General features: G+C 43.3%; 1 protein-coding gene across 1 annotated transcript; it reads right to left on the bottom strand.

The window, feature by feature from the left end:
- Positions 1-477: 477 nt before the first annotated feature.
- On the bottom strand, positions 478-10,628 carry RBM22 (RNA binding motif protein 22). Its single transcript, XM_082726227.1, has 11 exons — positions 10,466-10,628; positions 9,970-10,023; positions 8,987-9,016; positions 8,047-8,179; positions 6,415-6,515; positions 6,141-6,313; positions 5,148-5,348; positions 3,788-3,952; positions 2,956-3,044; positions 2,611-2,742; positions 478-1,571 (listed from the first exon to the last, which is right to left on the bottom strand). The coding sequence occupies exons 1-11, from the start codon at positions 10,517-10,519 to the stop codon at positions 1,441-1,443; spliced, it is 1,263 nt and encodes a 420-aa protein (XP_082582353.1). The 5' UTR covers positions 10,520-10,628; the 3' UTR covers positions 478-1,440.
- Positions 10,629-16,414: the final 5,786 nt, after the last annotated feature.

The raw sequence follows: 16,414 nt of genomic DNA, 5'->3' as shown, positions 1-16,414 counted from the left end.
TTAAACTTAAAAAAAAAACTTAATAAAAAACAACAAAAAAAAGCCAAGATGAATCCCTCTAGAGGAAAAAAAAAAATTCTCCAGAGAACCTAAAAATGGGTATTGTATGGGTTATGTCCATCCCATTAAGTATCTATTTTAGGTAAACGACATGCAATTGACTTCCAGAAAAATGGAATTTCAGATAACTTTTGTTTCCCTTTAAAATGACTTGTATAATATGGCAATGACTTTTTAAAGCTACCACCACATGGCGGGTTCTGTGCTGAGTGCCCTCTATGCATTATCTTATTTCAACCTCATACCCGTAAGTACTTACTAAAAAGGCCAGGGCCTTTTTCCCATCATAAAATGGATATAGGAATAAAAATCAAAACAGTCTCAAGCCAAAAATTTACCGGTTTTCTTCTACTGACCTCAAGGTGAGCTACCAAAGGATAAGGAAAACAAAAATCTAGAAATAAGCCTATGACAACGTTTGGAAAATTGACCCGTTTTAATTTTTTAAAAACAAAAAAAACACAACACAACATCCAATTATTTTTACCATCTACAATTCAGTTATATCCAAACATTCTAAGACCAAACAGAGTCCCCTGGCCAGAAGCAGGGGCTGAGGACGAGACGCTGAAGACACACGAAGGTGAAGGCTAGAGGTGAGTCCCAGCTGCAGGTCACAGGTCTTCCAACACGCACAGGCGCCTTTTGGCTCACAGTTTGTTCACGTGTTTTACAGGAAGCTCTTTCAATTTCATCCCAGACACCAGATTTCTTCAATGATACACAGCTCCACATTTGTGTTTCCATCCAATTGACGGGAATAAAAAGCAATTTTTGTTTTTGTCTTGTTTTGGTAGCGCACAGAGGTAAAACTATCCGCCAGATTCCTTTAGTAATAAATGAGGAAAGGAGAGGTCAGAAAAGATCTGGGCTGTGCTGGGTGCTGGTTTCTACTTGTCTCTTTCATGTTGACTTCTGAAGTGTTAAATCACACTCATGCCACTACAATGATTAGTAATAGTAATCTTTTTGCAGATGATAAAAAGGAAAAATACCCAATGGACATAAAAATGGTCAAAAAGATTTTACTGCAGGTCAATTTTTCTCCCCCCAAAGAAGATACAAAATGAACATCTAATTGGGATGGTAACTCCGTTAGACATTCCAATTCACCCAGTTGCTTGTTTGCCATAGAAGTAAGTTTGATTAGTAATGTTATAGCAGTAACCAGATGTGTTAATGGCAGCTTATTTGAGGTCCATCAATCCTTGGAATACGTGTAGGGAAGCATGGCTGTCGTTCTCTGACTGCCCACATCTGAACACATTCAGCTACCATGGAAACTACAAAGGAAGGAAAAATATATTTATTCCAAGATTCATGTACTGGGATTTTTTCAGCGCCCTTTCTTCTATAAAGCCCCGGAGTGATGATAATGTGCTAGGGACTGCTGTGTTTCCCGGCATGAGCTCCCATCCTCTGAGGGTCCTGAGAAGGATAGTGGATTGGTCCTGGAGCCCTCATGAAAGGAGGGGGTGGTCCCATTGGGTGGAACATGTGTGGCCCAAAACCTGCAGATGGGAGAGGACAAATTTGTTAGGCTTGCAGTTTCCTTAACAACCTTTCAAACCTCTGAATCTTTCTAAGGTCAAAACCACCTACACAGAAACCATACTGACAAAGGGCTTCAGAACATGTCAGTCACAGAACTACTTAGGAACGTATGTATACCTGTAATGCCTCCCTGGTTTTAGAAAACCTGTCCCCTCACACCAGGTCAAAAGAAAACTCCACAGGACTCAAGTTATCTGCTAATATGTCATCTGAACCTTTGGTATCTATCGAACATGCCACCCGTACTGGACAGGATCCAATCAGGATTTGGGAGAGGAGGAAGAAATCAGGTGGAGGCAAGACCCTGTCACCACCACCAACAATGCTTTATCCTCAAATGGAGGGTGTTCAGAAAGCAGGACTTCATTAAAGAGGATGGCGACTCTGCCACAGGAGAACCAGGCACTTATGATTTACTTACACTCTTCACATGGTCACTGGCAGCTTCTAGAGCAGCGCGATACTGGAACCATTTATTACTGTCCCCTCCCCACCCGCTAAAGATAAAGCCATATGTAACGATCCAAAATTTAACTTAATTACAAGACCAAGGACACTGTTTAGTTCATCTGACACATTTTTTGTAAAGACTTACTGAATTTACATCCTGGCACAAGCTCTCTATCTTAGAGACAGGTAATGAATGCTTTATACAATGACACATACATCCACTCTAGGCAATGGCACTCTAGGACATCAGTTAGGATTTAGTTTAAAACGGGGGACACACTGATGATAGATCAGTGTAATCTAGTAACTCCCACTCTGATATACATACACTGAGATCTTTAGAACACTGGCAACTTTCCCCTCGTTGGCAGGCCAGGAAAAAAGAAATCAAAGATCAGTGACCCTAACAAATCAGGTTTACTTGCAGATTTCTATGAGGCAAACTCAAAGAATTTAGACATGATAGTGAGGTGTGAAGACAGACTCTCACAAGGATTTTCCTAGGCTAAGTTAGACCTACTTACTGACAAGGACTATGGACATTACCTGGGGGAGGGGGTGGGGCAATACCAGGAGGCGGGGGCAGTGCGATGTTCACTACAGCTGGAGGTCCACTGGGCGGGAGGTTGAAGTAGTTGGCAGAAGCTTCTTCTTCTGCTGCAGGAGGAGGAGGAAGAGCTGCAGAACAGAAAAGAGGCAACAGTCAGAGAGAAGATGATTGTGCAACATCATTTCCCACTCCTGTAAAATCCTGGGCTGCTGCTGGGAGAAAAGGGCTGCTGCAGGAGCCAGAAACCAGCCCGCAGGCCTCTCCTCGCACTGAGGAACGTCAGGGCAGTGTGAGCACCGGACGTGAGCAAGCCATGGGGTGCGCACAAAGTCTACACTCACCTCCTGGCAGTCCTGGAACAGGCTCAAGCTTGATTCCAGAGTCTGTGGTTCCGTCCTTCTCTTTTTCTTTTCCTCTGGCTGCTTGGGACCTGGAAGACACACAACGTCAGCACTAGGTCCCACCTTCTCTCATACCTCTGCTTCTCAGGTTTCTTGGTCAAGCAGAAATCCTTCATCCTTGCCTCCTCTTCGGCAAACACTCCTTCCCCATAAAGGCCACAGTGCAGAGTGGTAAAAGCAACTGTTTTAATGCCAGAAAGACCTGGACTCAAAATCTGCAGGGAACGTATGGATGAGAAGAGGCGACCTCTGTGTGCTTGGCACAGTGCTGACTTAGCACACCGGAAGCACTTGGTCTGGGGGTGCTGCTGCTCTTCGAGATCCCCTTTCTGCTTCAAAGTCAGAAACCTGTCCTCCCTCTGAACCTCCAGGGCCTTTCACCAGAGTCTCTCTTTCACAATCATCACTTTCAAACTGGAGTTAGCTTTTCTTCTCCACTGGACAACTGGCCTCTGGAGGGCCGACTCTAGGTCTAATGCATCTGTAAACCCTCAAATCCACTTTTCATATCCTGGCATCACATTAGAACTGTAATAGCTGGTCATAAAAAACATGAACCTTCCAAAGAGTAGATTACTACATCAAAACCCTGAATGAATTTCCAAAGCAGGACTTTCCCAATGTCGCAAGATTGAGGTGTTAGGAAATGAAAAATTCTTTTTAACAGTCCTACTGACTTAAATCTATTCACCAGAAACATACCAGTCTCCAGATAATGGAACACTTTCTTGAAAATCTCAACAAAGATACTTTAAAGGAGTCTAACTCTCACCTTCCCCATTTCACGTTGAGTCTGCGGCCATTGACAATCAACTTATTAAAGGACTTCTCTGCAGCCACCTCTGCAGCCTGCCTCGTGGCAAACTGGATGAACGCACACTGCTGTCTCTGCACGACAGTGATCGTCCGGATTTCCCCAAACTGGTAGAAGTGATTTCTGAAGGGACACAGGCAGAGAAACAGGAGAGTTAATGGATGTACTCCCAGGTGGTTGTGATGGATTATTCACTCTTCCGCTGACTCACGAGGCAGGTGGCCCCATGGTTATCTGTCTAACCACCTGCAGGCAGTCCCCCCAGTACCCTACCCTACTGTGGGTGCTACTCACTGAGAGTTTAAAAAAAAAAAAATGAGTAAGACATGGTTTACTAATATCTCAGAGGTTTTTTTGCCTGAAGGAAAAAGGGCCCCAGTGGGTTCCTTAGGGACCTAAACCCGACATAAGGGTCTGGCAAACTACAGCCCCCATGGCTCATGAACCAGGAACATTTAAAAGTTATATTAAGGTTGTAAAATAACGACAGTGACAATGATGATGACAATGAAACAACAGGGAGGAGGAGCAGGGAAATGTCTGCCACTGCAGGGATGGCCTAGCTCACACAGACCAGGTTTAATGGAGAAGGCCACAGAGGGCGTGTTACACACTTATAGGAGATTCTTCCTCATTTATCTCTTTGCAAGAGGCAATTTCCATCACTATCTATCCAGAAGTCCCATCCAGCCAATCAAAATACAAGCCAAGGATAATACAAATACATCAAATACAAATCTCTCTAAAAAGTTAACAATTTAAACCGTACGAGTTTTGTAATTGCCAAGTTCTCCCTCCTTAACATAATTAATCACACTTGGATACGTGCTGTAGTTTAGAAATTCTAACTGGCTATTAGGTCAAAAAGAATATCATGTAGGGGCATCTGGGTGGCTCAGTCAGTTAAGTATCCGACTCTTAATTTAGGATCAAGTCATGATCTCTAGGTTGTAAGATCAAGCCCCATGTATGCTGCATGTGGAGCCTGCTTAAGTTTTTCTCTCTCTCTCCCTCTCTGCTCCTCATTCCCCTGGTTACCGCTCACAGGCTCTCAAAAAAAAAAAAAAAAGAATCTCATGTAATCATTACTATATGCAAGGATCAAGGATCAAGTAAGCACTGTTAGCTGATGAACATTACTACTCTGACATCAGAAAGGATAATTTTATAAAGATTCTAGTCAGCATGATACTAACTATAGAGTGGCTAAAGAAAAATGTACTTCGTACCAAATTATCATGCTTGCCTGTGTTTTTGCCAAAAAAGTATTCCAGGGCAGTTAAAAGCAGAAAGAGCTCATGAAATTTTATCTACAAACCTTAGATCAGTCTCAGTAATGGTATCGCCCAGGCCACCAACATATAACGTGGTGATAGTCTTGTCCTCTGGTGGGTCCAGGCGAGGCATTGTTGAAGCCCTCTTTAGAAGCTTATCTGCCACAGGATCATTGATTCCATAATATCGGTCTTTAATGTTCTGATCAGCAAGGGGATCATCTGGATCTGTTGGCTTCTCATGTCTATGGTTCAGTAAAGAACAATGCATTAAGGTGAAACAAAGGAAAAGAATTTACAGGTATCACCCAATAGTAGCTACATACACATACCCAGAAATGTCTTTTGAACTAGAAACTACAGTCATCCCAAAACATAATTACCACGACAGAGCTAATACCAAAGGAATTACTGTATTACACAAAGACTTGCCAGCCTCCTAAAAGCCATTTAAATGGCCATCTAAGTTAACAGAGTTAATTAAGAAATTGGCACAATCCACTTCAAAACAAAAAGTAACTAAAATATGGTTACCCTTCTCTAGGTCAGTGGTTCTTAATGTACCTGAGGTCTTGCATACCACTGACAGTCTCATTCAAGCTATGGACCAGGCCCAGAAAAAAGCACAGATAATTATTTTCGTGGGTATAAGGTGAACCAACCCCAAATCAAGAACTCCTAGGCCAGATGCTTGGCAGGCTTGACTGAAACATACTCACATACCTTTGAGAGGCCTGGCCTTCACTGGATATCAACTACACACGTACCCCATGACAGTGATGACTTAGCTCTCGGGTAGAAACTTTTAGAGTCAACATATGGCATAACAACTTAGCTTCCCAAGGCCTGGTTATGAGTAGAAGTCCCATTACAAATAAAAACAGTAATTTCAACAAGCTCTTCTAAATGTAATAGCCCTAAGATGTGACATTTATCATACTAGTTGTATAAACCTATAGATTTTAAATCAGAAATAGTCATTTCTTAAATGACTAAGTATCTGCAAGCCAATAATGAAAGTGCAGTTCAGCTCTTGCCTGTATGGGCACTCCTCTCCTCTTTTACATTCTCCTTTTACCCAGAAGGAGCAAATGTGGGGTCGATTCCTCTTGTAGTAGGGTGTGGTCCGGGCCAGCTTGAGCAACATATCACTGGTGGAGGTGGCTTTCCCCAACATGCCAACTGGCCGCGTTCCATCAGAGTTAGAAATCTATAGAGGGATGACAAGTTCAGAAGATAAATTGTATAGACTGTGTCAAACCACTAGGATTCTACCAAATATAAATTTACATCAAAAAAGTGGCAGCATACTTCTCTCTCCATATTCTGCGTGTAGTACTCTTTGTTAACATCTGACTTTGGCATGTCATCCTTAAAAGATAATCCCGCATCACGGACCTGGATGGGCAGGCCTAGCACAAAGGAAAAGAGGAAAAACCCTCAAGATACATTTAAAAACAAATCCATACTCAACTGCTCATGGAATAGAACGTCATTACTCTCCTCTCCAGCTTCCTAGGTATCAGAGGCTTTATTTTTATTCAAAATCTTTATTGCTATCAGGCCAAAACTACCACAGAGCATTCTATGAAAATGTCCAAATTCCTGAGCTGTCATGAAATTTGAAATCAATGTTTTAGAACATATTTTAGATGAGTAACATTTGGTTACGGTCAGACTTGACCTGTAGTGAATAAGTAATAGCTTATATAATAAACAATAGCTTTTATTACAACAGTGTTTAAAATAAATGTAAAAAGTACATTGTTGTTGTTTTTTACGATTTATCTATTTATTTGACAGAGAGAGAAAGTGCGCGCATACACCCGTGCACAGGCAGCGGGGGAGGAAGGCAGAGGGAGAGGGAGAAGCAGCTCCATGGAAGCTCAATCCCAAGACCCTGGGTTCATGACCTGAGGCAAAGGCAGAAGCTTAACCAACTGAGCCACCCAGGTGCCCCAAAAGTGAGTGACTTTTAAGCCTGTCTTACAGATCCTCTAGAAAGTCACACACATGTAAGTATCACAGTATTCCAGAACCAGAACACTTTTAACAAATATATAAATAATATTAAACAGTATGTGACCAGGACTTCGATTAGCAGCTATCTTTCTGAACTTAACATATATATAAACTTATTTTTCCATTTTATTTTATTGTATACTAGCAACTCTTATTGAAAAAGTATTTCTTCGGGCGCCTGGGTGGCTCAGTGGGTTAAGCCGCTGCCTTCGGCTCAGGTCATGATCTCGGGGTCCTGGGATCGAGTCCCGCATCGGGCTCTCTGCTCAACGGGGAGCCTGCTTCCTCCTCTCTCTCTCTCTGCCTGCCTCTCTGCCTACTTGTGATCTCTCTCTGTCAAATAAATAAATAAAATCTTTAAAAAAAAAAAAAAAAAAGAAAAAGTATTTTTTCCATGAACAAAAAGTCACCTGTAGGTAAAACAAACAAACAAACAAAAAACAACCGTAGGTAAAACAAACAAACAACCCTCAAAAGCAGTTACTCTTAAAATAGAAGCAGTCACAATCTATCAGTCCTAAAAACACAGTTGAGACAAAAACCTAAAGCACAATTAGCCATTGCTTCTGGTAAGGATTGTGGGAAAAAGCTTTGAATCTTCAAAGAAGCCCAAGGCAAAGAAAATACAAAGCACAGGAAAGATGTCTTCCTTTCACTTTGGCTATACGGATGTACATGAGAGAGATTTGGGCCAATTCTGATCAATTCTCAACTTTTCCTTAAATTCCTCCTATTGTTTAGAAGGGCTCTAGAACGGCCTAGTATGACTCTCCTCTTCTAGGAAAAGTAGAGCACAGCGGGCACTCCAAAGTGGGGTCAGAAGCAGAGAGGGGGTGAGAAATGGGAAACAAAAAGATCGGTTTGTCCTCTAGGACACCTGCATCTATATGCTTTCAGATCTGTTACACTGGGCAGACATACCATATTCCAGATCCAAGAGGCAGGTCTGACAGACATTCTTCAATTTACTGCAGGTCTGGCACACTTCAGTTTTCTTGAAACGCATGCGGACCCCGGGGCACCAGCGAAACACTGTGAATGGCCTGGCACAGATCTGAAAAGCAAGATGAGAGCCAGAGTGCGAATGGTGCTGATCTGGACAATAAGGCCATGAGACTTAATAACAATGGGAGACTGAAAGGAAAGATCCTTGACTCTATGGTTTAAAGGAGACCCTAGCAACCATGTAGTCTAAATACCAGTTATAACACCCTTCCCCAGGAGTTAAAAAATTCACATAGTACAGAAATGAAATATGCAAAAGTCAAAGTCCTCCCCACACCAGAGATAACCACTAATAACAGGACCATTAATCCTTTTGGGCAGGGCAATGGGGAGTGCTATACACTCCTTTAAGAATCTTATGACAGCTATGACCTTCCTCCTCTATTAAAACCCTTATGCGCATTGTCAGACAACACTCAGTATATCATCTCAGAGGGTTCAGAGCCCATCCAGAGATACCAGGTTAAGAACCTTTACATTAGGGGAGCCTGGGTGTCTGAGTGGCTTAAAGCCTCTGCCTTCAGCTCAGGTTCTGATCCCAGGATCCTGGGATCAGCCCCGCATCAAGTTCTCTGCTCAGCGGGGAGTCTGCTTCCTCCTTCCTCTCTCTGCCTGCTTCTCTGCCTACTTGTGGTCTCTCTCTCTGTCAAATAAATAAAATCTTAAAAAAAAAAAAAGAACCTTTACATTAAAGGGCTCACTTTCCTACCTCTCACACAAAACAGTTAACAGTCAATGAGTATATAAATGATAATATGAAAGTCTATGTAGCACTGGCTTTTACTGGAGAAGCCCAGCAAGTTGGAAAGAAAAGAAAAATAAAATTAAATCATTATTCTTAAACAGACATACTTACTTTACATTCCTTCCCATACTTCTCTTTGGTCTGAAACAGAAAAAAATAGAAAAGAGCAAGTTTACAGAAAGACAAAAATTAGATGTCTGCTCCTTCCCTGAAGACAACCTAAGAAATGTGTCTGGAGATCCCTGGTCTCCTAAAAGGTGGTGGTGAGGGACCACCTACTGGAGGTGTGGGAGAGCAGAGGTACTCTAACCAGCTACTATGAATCACAATCTCTTAAGAATCTTAGAATCTAAGGCAATTATGTATCTTTCCACTGACACAGTTCTTAGGCTCATTTCTGACTCCCAAGTTCTCTCCTAAGAATTAAAATTCCTAACAGTTCCCACAGTCCCCAAATCACAGAGGACATAGCTTTGGCCAGTCCATTTTATAAAGGTTAGTCAGGGGTAACTCGTATAGACCCATGCTGTGCAGATACTCTGTATACATACAGTCAATCAAGATCTCTGAGATCGATCACAACACAGTGTTATTCTAATCATTAAATGTTAATTACTGATTATTTTACCCTCATGTATAAGGATGGGGTTACCTTACACTAAAGAAACTACAAGGGGCAGTGGCCAAAAGGTATGTGATTAGGAGTCAGGACACCTACTATCTAGTCCTGATTCTCCTACCTTGCTAAGGTTCCTGGAGTCAACATATCTGAATTTAAATCCAAGCTCCACACCTTACCTGCCATATTGAAAAGACATAACTGTCTCTGCCTCGGGTTAACAGACCTAACTGCTAAGTAAATAAACGCTCAATAAATATTAGCTGTTATGTTATCACTCCTAAACCTCAGGACTGCTACTGAGTTCCAAAGACAGAACAAGCATGACAGTCCTCTGCAAATCGTCCTATGCTTTGGGTGAGTAAGGGAGCATCAGTACTCTGGCGTGGCTAAGAGAAGCATTTCATGGACAGCGTGCGAACACCACAACACTGGCAGAACCTGAATAACTTCCGTTTCACACGCGATCACTCACCATTCGGATATACGGATTTTCTCCGAGACACGTCTGGCACAGAATGGGGAAGTCCTGGTGAAAATGGGAAATCTGGTTGAGAGCCAGGCTCCGAAGACCCTACCATCTCAGCCACACTCACGGCGACGGGGGGAGGGGAGGCGAGAAGCGAGGGTGGGGGACACGGTGGGGCAGGAACCCCAGGTCTAGCACGGGCCAGGTCGCGGGAGGGGGCGCTGTCCGCACTTCCGGCAGGTGGCGGGAGAAAAGACCAGAGCGAAGTGCGTGGAGAGGGCAAGGGTGTGAAGCGGGCTGGTCCAGGACCCTGGCTAAGCGCGCTCCCTCTAAGCCCTGGAGGAGGAGGGCCGCCCTCCAGTCTCCCGCTCTGGCCGAGCTAGGCCGCAGCGCTGGCTCCTGCCCGGAATTCCCTCGGCCGCTCCACCGCGACGGCCCTGCCTGCCCGAAAGAGGCCCGGCTCCGCCGCCTCTCTCTGTCCTCCTCCGGCAGGCATACTCACCGCATCCTCCCAGTTCTGCCTGTTGTAGGTGTTGGAACCCAGAGAGGTCGCCATCTTGAGAGCGTCTGGAGGCAGCGGAGGCTTCCTAGTTGGGAAAGAGGACCGCCACAATCCCGTCAGGCCCTGAGGCTGGCTCCCGGCCCGTTGACGTCTTATTTATGCGTCTTGGGCGCCCTTGGGGGCGGCCCTTGTGCGTCATGACGTCACCCAGGGTGTCTTCGCTTAACAATTGGAGTGCTAGGGGGTTGCAATCCGGTGCTCTCTTGGAGTTGGTCACTGGTTGGAAGAAGGGCCACGAGTGCAGTTGATTTATTTCTAAAATGGAGCGAAAAAATAAGGGAACAAGTAAGGAAAGAGGGGTTGGGACTAAAACCGTGTTAGCTCCCATGGAGCGCTTATTATGCCTAATGCTGGGCGAACTGGGCTGTGACACTATCTTAATAATCACAATTTCTTTGTAAGGTTGCCAGCTTTAGCAAACAAAAACACAGAACGTCTAGTTAAAGTTGAAGTTCAGATAAACAACAAACCATATTTTAGTATAAATATGTTTGGGGACGTATTTATTCTAAAAAGTGATTCGTTTATCTGAAAGTCCAGTTTAGCTGGATGTCCTGTATTTTATCTGGCAACCACTACTCTCTAGGCAAGTATGGCTGTCCTTTTTTTTTTTTTTTTTAATAGAAAAGGAAGCTGAAGTTTAGAATTTAGAATTGGGTAACTTACTTCTTATGGTCCTGTAGCTAATAAATGATGAAACCACAAGTCCATATTGTTACATATATCAGTAATTTGTTCCTTTCTATTGCTGAGAATTCTAATATATAAATGTATCGGGGGATTTTAAAAAAAATCCATATGTCAGTTGATAGACATTTGAGTTGTTCCGAATTTCAGTGAGTATAAATAAAACCATTATAAACATTCACATATATGTTGTACGGACATACGTTTTCATTTGTAAATACAAAGGAATGTAATTACTTGATCAAATGGTAAGTATATATTTTCCCATGTGAGAAAGTTCTTGGAGTTACCTAAGCTTGAATCTATGGTTTGTTGTCCTTTTAAAAATTTTTTTATTTTATTTTTTCCTAGTTGGGGTGGGGTAGGGGTAGAGGAAGAGAGAATCTTAAGCAAGCTCCATGCCCAGCGCAAAGCCAGACACAGGGCTCTGTCTCACAATCCCGAGATCCAGACCTGATCTGAAGTGAAGAGTCAGTTGCTTCACCAGCTGAGCCATCCAGCCACCCCTTTTTTTTATTTTTAAGTAAACTTTATGTCCAGCCTGGGGTTCGAACCCAGGACCCCAAGATCAAGAGTCACGTGCTCTACTGACCGAGACAGCCAGGTGACCCTTCGGTTTATCTTTTGTTATGTTTTACAAATTCTTTTAAGTTTTTAAAATTTTCATTTAAGTAATCTCCACCTTCTACATGAAGCTCAAACTTACAACCCCGAAATCAAGAGGTGCATGCTCTTCCGACTGAGCCAGCCAGGCACTCATTTTGCAAACTCTTAGACATCATTTCTTTATTCTTCTGCGTAGTTTCTTCTCCATTTGGGAATCCAATTATACATGTCAGATATCGTTCCATAGGTTTTTTGGGGGGTTTTGTTTTTGATTTTTATTTATTTGACAGACAGAGATCGCAAGTAGGCAGAGCAGCAGGCAGATAGAGATGGGGAAGCAGGCTGCCCGCCAAGCAGAGAGCCCAATGCGGGGCTCCATCCCAGGACCCCGGGATCAGGACCCGAGCCAAAGGCAGAGGCTTTGACCCACTGAGCCACCCAGGCGCCCCCGTTCCATAGGTTTTGAGTACTGTGTGGTTTCACTCTTTCTGAGGGGGACTCAGATTGGGTTATTCCTATTGACATAGCTCTAAGTTTCCTGATTATTTCCTCAACTATGATGAGTCTACCGATGAGACCACAGAGGATATTCATCTCTGATCCTGTGGTTTTTTAATTTCAATTTGTCCCTTTCTTATAGTTTCTGCCTCTGCTGAAATGTTCATACATATCATATTTTTGACTAGATTTTTCAACATATTAATCCATTCAAGTCCCTCTCTGATGATTCCAACATCCGGTCATATCTGTATATGGCCTTTTTGTTTTTTCTACGAAAAATGAGTTTTTTCTTGCTTGTGTAACTCAAACTTTTTATTGAATGACAGTCACTCGTTATGTAACACACTGAGGTAGACGAGTATTACCTGGAAATGGGTAGATCTGTTCTGTCAGGCTATTTGTGTGGGATTTCATCAATCCAGTCAGAAACTGAGCTGGGTTTGCATTTTGTTGTTGCTGTGGTTGCCTCCAGTGCATTACAGATTTCATATCCTCTAGCATTATTTTATGCTCTAGGATCGGGCTGAAGTACTTTTCTCAAGCCCTCATATGTCACCCTCAGCTGTCAGCTGTCCTGCACACCTGAAGCACAGTGGTTAAGTCTCTACAGCCTCGCCTGTCCCTCACCAGCTGTTGTTACTAGCTCCTTGCTAGGTTGGTAGTTGGGAATGGGTTGGGGGTTCCTTGCTTTGGTTCAGCCTCAGTCTTTAGTAGGTCCTTTGTGGCCAGGCCTCGGGAATGGTTTTTCTCCACATTCTTGCCCCTTCTGTCTGTGGCATCGAAACTATGACCGTGTTTGGAGCTGGCCTTGTAGGGGAGTGTTTCCAGTCCTTCCCGCAGTAGTAGAATTTTAATAGTATTGGTTGGTAGGGAATCCAGGGGCTCAGGACTGAATCTTGTCCCCTGCCTCCAAGAGTAGTTTTTTTCTTACCATTCTTACCAATGGGTCTTTACCTGTGCCCTGGGAAGACAAGCTTTTCTGTTCCTCCCTGAGTGGCTTGGGTCTTTTTTGCTCCTTATGAGGGAAGAGCCTGGGCAGGAGGAGGCAAGCGCTCCTGCCTTTCCCACAGTAGCAGCAGATCTCTCCTACCTACCTCCAAACCCAGGATGCTCTTTAGAGCTCCAGCACCCTCCCCTCCCTGCGGTCTTTCCCGTGAATAAGTGGTAGAGGTTTTGGGAAAAGCTTGTGAGTACATGCCAGCTCCCTTGGTGTCTTGGGCTCCCAGGGATTTTATACTGTCATGTTAGTCCAAGTTTGGCCTTTTTAACATTGATTTCCTCTTACTTGCCATATGATGGTCAACACTTCTTCCACTCACGCTGGGCTACAGGTGAGCCAGTCTACAAGACTGATCTCTCTTTGGAAGGCTCTGTCCCTCCTTGAAATTCAGGCTATTCGGCTGCTCTGCCACATTAGCTGATAGATGCAGTAAAAGGTATGATTTTATCATCTATCCACCTTTTCTTTTTGAGAGGGACGTGACACTCCTTCCAGATACCTATACCCACAGGCAGAAGTGGAGCTCCTGAGTGACCTCATGGAGTGGAATGGAAATGGAATGGAATAGAATGGAAAATAATACCACATGTTCAGATATACCCTTTAAAAACAAGTACAGTGAAAATGAAACAGTATTTTAGTAAGTAGCTACTCTTTTGTCTGTGGAAGGCTCTGAACTAGAAGTCTAGGTTGAAAAAGAAGTGTTAGATGTTACAAACATGAGTGTTGATGCTTTCTTAAACAGAAACAGCTAAAAAGCATGAGGAAAGTATTTTCACTGGCTAATTCTGTATTATTTAATGTTACTTTCATTTAATACTTAAAGTCATTATCTTGTGTATTTGTCTCACACTGTGAAATATATTTCACTATGTATGTTCCTGATTGCCAAAAAATGAGGGTAAACAAGTTAAGTATTGCCACTGAGGAAGCAACTCAGCTCTGAGGTTTTTTCCTTTGTCAAGACTGCTCTTTCAATGGAATAAAGGGCAGACGGATGAAAAAGGGCCTGAATTTGTCTCTGAAAGTCTGCAATCCAGTAACTGGGCTACACACATACAAAGGCCCACAAAGAAGGAAGGGGTAAATGCACTGAAGAGATACAGGGCTGTGAATCAAGGTCATGTCTAGATGGGAAGAAGGGAGAGCAGGAAAGTAATTCTGGAGAAGGTGCACAAAGAATGAAGCATATTCTAGGTAGAGGAAACACTGCAACAAAAAAGCTCAAGGCAAGTGGGATATTTGGCTTATGACAGAAAGAGACTGTGTATTTAAAAAAAGAAAGAAATAAAGAAAGAAAGAAAGAAAGAAAAAAAGTGCCTGGGTGGCTTCGTTAAGCATGTGCCTTTGGCTCAGTTCATGAGAGCCAGGGAGTCCCAGGATCAAGCCCCACATTAGCCTCCCTCAGAGGGTAGTCTGCTTCTTCTGCTCCTCACCCTACTTATGCTTTATCTCTCTCAAATTAAAAAAAAAAAAAAATAAAGCTAGGGGTGCCTGGGTGGCTCAGTGGGTTAAAGCCTCTGCCTTCACCTCAGGTCATGATCCAAGGGTCCTGGGATCAAGCCCCAAGCCCCGCTTCGGCCTTTCTGCTCGGCAGGGGGCCTGCTTCCTCCTCTCTCTCTGATCTCTGTCAAATAAATAAATAAAATCTTTGAAAAAAAAAGCTAAAAGATCAACAGCTACATACATAAGGAAAAGGGTGATACTAATTTATTCAAAAACTATCGCGTGCCTACCATTTGTCAGGTATTCTGGCCTCTGCAGATACAGCAACTTAAAAAAAAAGAAAAAAAAAGATAAAATCCCTGCACTCTAGAGCTTATGTTCTCATGTGATGTGTCAGAATTAAGGTGTTTGTTATGCTGGTGTTTAGTGCTACAGAAAAAAACACAGCCAAGGAGAACAGGGAATGTGTTTAGGGGATGGCCGTTTTTACACCATTAAATACGGTGGTCAGGGAAAGCCTCACTAAGAAATGTTTGGGCAAATGCTTGATTGCGATGAGGGTGTGAGTTATACACGTATCTGGGAGAAGTTTTCTAAGCAGATGGACAACTAGTGCAAAGGCCCTGAGAAGACGCCTGCTGAGGTGACTCGAGAATAGCAGGGACCCATGGGGCTGGGATTTATGGAGCACGGGGAAGTAACAGATGAACTCAGGGAGGCAGTGGTTGGGTGGGTTTTGTATCATGTAGGATCTCATCAGCCATTGTAAGGAGTTGTATTTGCTTTGCTCTTCAGCAAGCTAAAAAGCCTAAGTGGAAAAATGCTTTATTCATTCTGGCTGCTGTGTTGAACACTGATTGAAGGGTGGTTTCCAGATCGTTTGGATGCTACTGCAGTAGGTCTGTAAGTCTACGGTGATTTGGCCCAGGACAGTAATTGTGGAGAGGGTATGAAGTGATCAGTTTGAAGACAGAGCTGATAGGATTTGCTGACTTACTGCAGGTGGCACATGAAGAGTCAAGGTTGATGCCAAGATTTTTGTTGTGAGCAACTGAAAGGATACAGTTGCCATTTAGCTAAGGAAGAATGCAGGAGAGGCAGATGTGGTGAGAACGTCCACTGTGGTTTTGAACTTTCAGAGACTATTCTAGAGTTGGTATGTGAATTTATTTTTCGGAGAGACAGAGAGTGCACTCAGGGGAAGGGGTGGAGGAAGAAATCTTAAACAGGCTCTGCACTGGGCGTGGTCTCATGCCCCTGAGATCATGACCTGACCTGAGATTTGGTCGTGTAACTGACTGAGCCACCCAGGTACCCCACTATGTAAATTGAATAGATGGTCTGAAAACAGTGAGATCACGGTGAGTAAGCAGAGAGAAAAGTGTAAGAAAATGAGATCTGGCACACTCCTTATGAAGAAAAGTTGTCACTGACATAGAAGCAAAACCAGGGGCTTTTGTTCCAGAAACTAAGTCAAGAAAGGTTTTTAAGAAGGGAGAGATCAGCTGCCAGATGCTACTGAAAGATTAAGGAGATAAGGACTGAAAATCAGCCATGTGTTTTAACAGTGTGGAATCTTGGAGAACTTAAAGAGAGCAATTCCGGTAATGTGCTGGGGTGGAATGGGTTCAGGTGAGAACAGGAGGAGA

This window comes from Mustela nivalis (assembly GCF_964662115.1).
Source record: "Mustela nivalis genome assembly, chromosome: 3".
NCBI lineage: Eukaryota > Metazoa > Chordata > Mammalia > Carnivora > Mustelidae > Mustela > Mustela nivalis.
The sequence above is the reverse complement of the archived record's forward strand: the minus strand, read 5'-3'. Positions and strand labels throughout refer to the sequence as shown.

Bases quoted from the DNA above. Each gene is read 5' to 3' on its own strand.
- RBM22 (XM_082726227.1), bottom strand. From the start codon at position 10,519: ATGGCGACCTCTCTGGGTTCCAACACCTACAACAGGCAGAACTGGGAG. The intron at 6,516-8,046 runs GTATGTCTGCCC...CCTTTGTGCTAG, and splicing joins CCTCTTGGATCTGGAATATG to GCCTGCCCATCCAGGTCCGT. The intron at 3,953-5,147 runs GTTTGTAGATAA...GTGTCCCTTCAG, and splicing joins ATTACTGAGACTGATCTAAG to AAATCACTTCTACCAGTTTG.